This window comes from Carlito syrichta, unplaced genomic scaffold (assembly GCF_000164805.1).
Source record: "Carlito syrichta isolate Samal-C Ts95f unplaced genomic scaffold, Tarsius_syrichta-2.0.1 Scaffold312068, whole genome shotgun sequence".
In the NCBI taxonomy this organism is placed as follows: domain Eukaryota; kingdom Metazoa; phylum Chordata; class Mammalia; order Primates; family Tarsiidae; genus Carlito; species Carlito syrichta.
Window position 1 is genome coordinate 314822 of NW_007256164.1, and position 7952 is coordinate 322773.

Here is a 7952-nt window from a genome sequence, read left to right on the forward strand (position 1 = left end):
GAGACTCCAACCCAAAAAAACAAAAAAATTAGGTTGGCTGGGCATGGTGGTTTAACATTTAATACAAACACTTTGGGAAGCTGGGATAAGACAACTGCTTGAGCCCAGGGTTTCAAGACCATCTTGGGCAACTTAGTGAGACCTCATGCCTATAGTAAATGAAAAAATAAGCCAGACAGAGTAGTCCACGCCTGTAGTTCCAGCTACTTGGAAGACTGAGGTGGAAGGGTCACTTAAGCAGAGAAGGCTGAGGCTGTGATGGCTGTGAGTGTGCCACTGCACTCCAGCGTTCGTGACAGAGTGAGACTCCAACTTTAAATAACACGTTTTCATGTGTTACAGAGAGGATAAATCTTGTGGGCATTATGTTGCCTTGAATTCACAGTATCCTCCAGACATGGTGGCTCGTGCTTGTAATCCCAGCATTTTGAGAGGCTGAAACAGGGGAATTACCTGAATTCAGCAGTTCATGACCAACCTAAGAAATACAGTGTAGCAAGACCTTTTTCTACAAAAGAATACATCAGCCAACGTGGCAGCAAGAGCCTGTAATTCCCAATACTTGAAAGGCTAAGGTGGAATGATCACCTGAGCTCAGGAGCTGTGGTAAGCCTTGGTTGAGCCCTTGCACTGCAGCCTGAGTGACACAAAGAGACTACAACTTAAAAATACATACATCTTACCCGGGCTCAGTGGCTAAGCCTGTAATTCCACACCTTGGAGGCTGAGGTGAGTGGACTGCCTGAGCACGTGGGTTCAAGACCCACCTGGGAAACTTGGCAAGACCTCATCTCTGCAATAAATCAAAAAAATCAGCCGGGTGTGGTAACGCATGCCTGTAATTCCAGCTACTCGGAAGGCTGAGGCGGAAGGATCACCGGAGCCCAGCAGGTCGAGGCCGTGGTGGCCAGGAGCGGCCACTGCCCTCCAGTCTGGGTGACAGAGTGAGACTCCAACTCAAAAAAAAAAAAAAACAAGTGACTATAGTTAATAACGACTTGTCTACTTAAAAAATTTGCTAAACGTACCCAATGGACAATTGCACACCTAAGATGGAATTGTATGCTACATCTTAAAAAATAAAAACATGCTGAAACAATGAACCTGAAACATTCCCATTTAAAAAACTAAAAGGAGCCGGGCTCGGTGGCTCAGCCTGTAATCCCGCGCCTTTGGGAGGCTGAGGTGAGTGGATTGCCTGAGCCCGCGGGTTCGAGACCCGCCTGGGCAGCGAGACCTCATCTCTACAATAAATCAAAAAATCAGCCGGGCGTGGTAGCGCATGCCTGTAATTCCAGCTACTTGGAAGGCTGAGGCGGAAGGATCGCCGGAGCCCAGCAGGCGAGATTGTGGTGGCCGGGAGCGGCCACTGCACTCCAGTCTGGGCGACAGAGTGAGACTCCAACTCAAAAAAAAAAAAAAAACTAAAAGGGCAACTATGTGTGGTGATAGATACTTTCACTAACATCATTGAATTCACTGATTCACAATGAATAAACATATGAAATCATTTCATTGCATACAATAAATAAAGATTAAAGACCAGGCATGGTGGCTCACACTTATAATCCCAGCACTTATGGAGGCCAAAGTGAGTGCATTGCCTGAAGTCACAGGTTTGATACCAGCCTGGACAACTTGGTGAGATCTCATCTCTACAATAAATCAAAATTTAGCCAGGTATGGTGGTGCATGCCTATAATTCCAGATATTTGGAAGGTTGAGGAGGATGGATCAAGTGACCATAGGAGGTCGAATCTGCAGTGGCTGTGAGCATGACACTGCACTGCAGCCTGGACAACAGAGTGAGACTGCAATAAAAAAAAAAAAAATTAAGCAATTTTTATTTGTGAAAAAAAGGACATGATAATAATGATGTGTATGTGTACATATGTGTGTGTGTATATATATATAGCCCCAAGCTTCATACTAAACAAAATTTTTAATTGAGTTATTTAAAAAACAGGATAAGCCGGGCTCGGTGGCTCAGCCTGTAATCCTGTGCCTTTGGGAGGCTGAGGTGAGTGGATTACCTGAGCCCACGGGTTCGAGACCCGCCTGGGCAGCGAGATCTCATCTCTACAATAAATCAAAAAATCAGCTGGGCGTGGTAGCACATGCCTGTAATTCTGGTTACTTGGAAGGCTGAGGCAGAAGGATCGCCAGAGCCCAGCAGGTCGAGGCTGCGGTGGCCGGGAGCGGCCACTGCACTCCAGTCTGGGCGACACAGTGAGACTTCAACTCAAAAAAAAACCAAAAACAGGATAACGTGAGAATTTAATGTTTACCAATGCAACGATACAATAAACTGAAAAAATTTGGCATTTAGAGTTTAGAAAAATCTCAGTTCACACTAAGAAATTTTTAAACTATAATAACAATACGGTTTCTTCTAGTTAGGGAAACACTGTGTTTTTGCAAAATTGTTTAATATGAATTTCTATAAAATCACATTTTAAACCTCCCCAGGACCACAAATCATAAGGCAGAAAACAAATATCTGTCCATGGTGTTCCTGAGATTTATGAATCAAATAAGAAAATCAGAATTATTCTCACATTTTTGAAATGATTCAAAAAGATAACTTAAAAAATAGCTTACAGCCAGGCCTGGTGGCTCATGCCTATAATCTCAGCACTTTGGGAGGCACAGGTAAGAGGACTGTCTGAGCCTACAGGTTCAAGACCAGCCTGGACAACTTGATCAGACCACATCTCTAGTATAAAATAAAAAAATTAGCTGGGTGTGGTGATGTGGGCCCATAGTACCAGCTACTTGGAAGACTGAGATGAAAGCATTGCCTGAGCCCATCAGGTTGAGGCTGTGGTGGCTATGAGCATGACACTGAACTCTAGCCTGCGTGACAGAGTAAGTCACCAACACAAAAAACAAAGAAGGGTGCCTAGGAGTTTCCAAAGACTAAGCAGATATTCCCACATTCCCAAAAGCAACAGAAGAACCGTCAGATCATGCAGTCCTTGTGAACCATTAAGAGGACTTTGACTTTCACTGTAACCTTGAAAAGGGATCACTGAAGAGGAAGTGGAGGTTTTGGAGAACTTCAGAGCATGAAACAGTAGGTGGACCGGGCTTGGTGGCTCAGCCTGTAATCCCAGCACATTGGGAGGCCGAGGTGAGTGGATTGCCTGAGCCCGCGGGTTCGAGACCCGCCTGGGCAACTTCATGAGACCTCATCTCTACAACAAATCAAAAAATTAGCCGGACGTGGTAGCACGCACCTGTAGTTCCGGCTACTTGGAAGGCTGAGGCAGAAGGATTGCCAGAGCCCAGCAGGTCGAGGCTGCAGTGGCTGGAAGCGGCCACTGCACTCTAGTCAGGGCGACAGAGTGAGAGTCCAACTCAAAAAAAAGGAACAGTAGGTGTTCCTATGTGACAGAAAAAGAAAGATATCCATGCTTCCCAGAAACCATTTCCCTTAAGCAGACCCCTTCCCAAACAACATTTCAGACTCGCCTTACTCCTTGACATTTCATGTGTGCTTCACTCACTCTCACCTACCTGTGGGTTTCTCTAACATGTTGTGTCTCATCACATTCCAGGGCTTGTTCCTTTGCTCCAGACACACGATCAAGTCTGGCTTAGAGACAGCAAGACCTGTTTTAGTAGAAAAAATAACTCTCGCTGTGATTCTCCAGGGACTGAACTTGTACTGTGCTCAGTCCAGAAAACATTATGCAACGGGATTCTCAAAAAGGAGTCCCAAAATACTGTTTCCCAACAGAACCTTTATAACATTTAAGAAGAATGTTCAATTTGTGAGTCCTTAACTAAGTGGCAGGAAATACACAATTGATGACAGCAATTAGGGTTTAGCTGTGAGCAATGATATTTTATGCCACTAAATTCTTCAACTTATCTTTAACCTAGAAGACATTAATCATCTTCATCATTAACCTAGAAGACATTAATCGTCTTCAACATTTTCTTTTCTTTGCCAAGGTGTCACATTTTCTGTGAAAGCAAGAATTTGAAACTCATTCATATAAACCAGAAAGTCTCAAGAAACATTCTCCCCCCCCAAAATGACAGGAAATCCTTAGTATGGAGGAGACATTTTATGTTGAGGTTCTCCTCACCCAGGGAAACCAGGTTTCTGTGGTTCTCCATCATCACATTCCTGTACAAAATCTGCTGTGCAGAGTCCAGGCATTTCCACTCCTCTGGAGAGAATTCTATGGCCACATCCTTGAATGTCAACAGCCCCTGAAAACAACAACATATACCAAGTTTGGATGGGCATTATTCTTCGCTGAACTCTAGGTGAAATGGGAGTGAATACCACTGGTTCTAACTAATATGGCATCTGGAATTGACCAATAAGATAGCTTTTAACACATAAATATTTGCATAGATATTTAAATCTGGGGAAAAAGATGGAATAAAATCCACTCAATCAGCATAAATACTGTACTTAAGTGAATGATACACTATAAAATCTGTGCACCAAGGCATGTCTGTATATTTTTTATGTATATTTACATCCAACATGATAAGTTGTATACATTGTCCAGATGGCAAACTCAGTGACTTAGAAAATTCCTCTAAAGTTGTTTTTAAATAGAAAATATAGTTTATTTAAAAGTAAATTACAAAAAGAGAGAGGTTCACTTCCCCATGGTAGGAGGGGAGAACCAGGAAACAGGGTGACAGCCATAACTCAAAGGGCACAAACCACATCATAGTCTAGCAAGATAATGGTAAGGATGTTCTGGCAATGGCACTCTAAAATTTGAATGTGTACAACAATGAACTGAATATTGTAAAAATTCACATTCTGATTCAGGAAGTCTAAAGTAAAACCTAGAGTGTCTGAAATTTTTTTTAGTTGGCTTTACTCTTTCACCCATAGCTCGCCAAAGTGTCAACCTCCTGATATAAAAAGATCCACATTTCTCAACCTCCCATGTAGCTAGAACTACTGGCACACACCACCATGTCGAGATCTTTTTGACTTTTGGGATAGAGATTAGGTCTGGCTGTATTGCCTAGGCTAACCTTTAATTCTTGGGCTCAAGGAATTTTCCTGCTTCAGCCTCTTAAAGTGCTGGGATGATAGGCATGAGCCACACTGCTTGACCTGACTTTCTGCATTTCTAACAAGTTCACGAATTATGTTAGTACTTCTGGCCCAGTAAGAATATTTTGCAAACATCTACCAAGTAGCAGATCCTGGGTTTATCTGTTTATCTGACCAGTAAACAAAGGTGAGTGCCTTCATTTTCAAAAGAAAACTGTATGCAAAGGAATAAAAGAAGAACGGAGAGCTTCCAGATTAAATGTGATGATCTTTGAAAAATCTTTCTAAGGTATATACTAATCATAAAAATGTTAACTTTATAGTGAAAAAGTCAGATGTCACGTTAATCAAGAATTCTCTAACAGTGTCTTTAAATTTTTTTGTTTTTAGCATCCTAGAGAGCAAGTTATATCTAAAAATTCTTTATTTGGATGTTCCTGAGTTATTCTGGGCATTAACAGTCATATGTTTAAATGTGTGTTTTATTAACCCGGCTTTGCATTTACCTAATGGAGCATCCAGTAAAAACCTTAATAAGCTGGGCTCGGTGGCTCAGCCTGTAATCCTGTACCTTTGGGAGGCTGAGGTGAGTGGATTGCCTGGGCCCGCGGGTTCGAGACCCATCTGGGCAGTGAGACCTCATCTCTACAATAAATCATAAAATCAGCCAGGTGTGGTAGCGCATGCCTGTAATACCGGTTACTGGGAAGGCTGAGGTGGAAGGATCGCCGGAGCCCAGCAGGTCGAGGCTGCGGTGGCCAGGAGTGGTCACTGCACTCTAGCCTGGGTGACAGAGTGAGACTCCAACTCAAAAAAAAAAAAAAAAAAAGTTAACTTTATACTGAAAAAGTCAGATGTCACCTTAATCAAGAATTCTCTAATAGTGTCTTTAAATTTGTTTGTTTTTAGCATTCTAGAGAGCAAGTTATCTCTAAAAATTCTTTATTCAGACCTTCCTGAGTTATTCTGGGCATTAACTGCCATATGTTTAAATGTGTGTTTTATTAACCCGGCTTTGCATTTAGCTAATGGAGCATCCAGTAAAAACCTTTATAAACCGGGCTCGGTGCCTCAGCCTGTAATCCCATGCCTTTGGGAGGCTGAGGTGAGTGGATCGCCTCAGCCCACAGATTCAAGACCCGCCTGGGCAGCGAGACCTCATTTCTACAATAAATCAAAAAATCACCCGGCGTGGTAGCGCATGCCTGTAATTCTGGCTACTCGGAAAGCTGAGGTCGAAGGATCACCGGAGCCCAACAGGTCGAGGCTGCAGTGGCTGGGAGCGGCCACTGCACTCCAGTTTGGGCGACAGAGCGAAACTCCAACTCAAAAACAAAAACAAAAAACAAACAAACAAAAAACCTTAATAGTAGATGTTCCCATATTTCCAGCTACTTGGCAGTTGAAGTATCATCACCTGATCTTAACAGGTTGAAACTGTGGTGGCCAGGAGCATGCTATAACCCTAAAGCCTGGGTAACACAATGAAAAAGTACCCACTTTTCGTTAATATCTGACAATCTACCCCATCTCGAATAGGAGTCTTGGGGATCCATGCCTTCCTAGGTTTCAGTCACAAGGGAATATTCATTTATAATGTAATGAATTCATGGTGAGAACTATTCATGGCAGCTTAGAAGCATGAATGAAGAGAACGGGGAGAAACCTGTGTTGTGTAGGGAAGCCGTGAATTCCACAAGAAGAACAAATACCAAGTTGAAATGAACCCATAAGGCAGGACTATCACAAGTAGAAAAGTAAAGTTTGCAAATTCTAAAATCATGACATTTGAGTAAAAATAGTGGACACAGCACCTACTTGGGACACATGGACCTGAGAACCAGCCATTTCTTCCTCTTCCTCTCCTTCACTGGGATGTGGTCTCAGGTGAGGTTATCTGGACATGTTACACCTACATGTTGAGAAAAAAACTTTTTACAGATTAAATTTAGTTAATTTATTATTATTATTTTTTGAGTTGCAGTGGCATGCATGCTCACAGCCACCCCAGTTTCAAACTGCTGGATTCCAGCCATCCTTCTGCCTCAGTCTTCCAAGTAGCTGGAACTACAGGGGCATGCTACAACACCTGGCTAATTTTTTTATTTATTGTAGAGATGAAGTCTCATGAAGTGTTCAAACCTGGTCTTGAATTCACGGGCTCAGGCAATCCACTCGCCTCAGCCTCCCAAATTGTTGGAATTACAGGCTGAACTATTGAGTCTGACCACTTAATTTATTTTTTAAGTGAGGGTCTCACTGTCACCCTGGCAGGACAAACACACAGTATGGAAGTGAATCCCCCTAGCAGTCTGGGATGTGGGTACTAAGTGTCCTCTAGTTCCTAGGATTTGCATGCAGGACCCAGGCTATTTCTTCTTGTTTCTTTATCAATGATATTAAAATAAAGGTCGAGGCTGTGGTGGCCGGAGCGGCCACTGTACTCCAGTCTGGGTGACAGAGTGAGACTCCAACTCAGAAAAAAAAAAAAAGCAACTAAAAAGAAAGTAGCTCAGGGAAGCAGTCTGCTTCAGTCACAGCCACAAGAAACTCAGTAAGCCCCTCACGTTCTCAAGCTTGGGGATCGTTCTTTCTGTGAGACACAGCCTAGGGAGGCTGATGCCTAGGTAGTGGCAAAGGGAAACTTGAGCAGCTAGGAACTTAATTTTGGGAGCACCACACATTCACTCCTCTCAACATAAAAAGGCTCTACCATTCACAAATTCACCAGAGACCAAAAGTCACCTGGAGTCAGTTTAAGATGCTAACCTGTGATAATTTTTTTTTCCTGACACCAGTTGTGTGGTCTTCTGGACACAGCCACTTCTCCAACACCAAGTGGTTGTGCAACAATTCAAGTCTGTTATCATCCAAAGTTAGCAAAGACTCTACAAGTTCAGGGCTGTCCCATAAC

The 7952-nt window shown here is 42.9% G+C and overlaps 1 protein-coding gene across 2 annotated transcripts in view; it reads right to left on the minus strand.

Moving 5' to 3' along the window:
* Window positions 1-6944, minus strand: part of LOC103271995 (zinc finger protein 420-like) — a 13599-nt gene extending 6655 nt beyond the window's left edge. The window contains exons 1-3 of one of the 2 annotated variants that reach the window (XM_021718272.1): window positions 6857-6944; window positions 4098-4224; window positions 3520-3594 (exon numbers count right to left, since the gene is read on the minus strand). In XM_021718272.1, coding sequence (XP_021573947.1) covers window positions 3520-3594; window positions 4098-4224; window positions 6857-6886 — 232 coding nt within the window. In that variant the 5' untranslated portion in view covers window positions 6887-6944. Of the gene's footprint in view, window positions 1-3519; window positions 3616-4097; window positions 4225-6856 lie in introns of both variants that reach the window. The other variant, XM_021718271.1, reaches the window with a different exon arrangement.
* Window positions 6945-7952: the final 1008 nt, after the last annotated feature.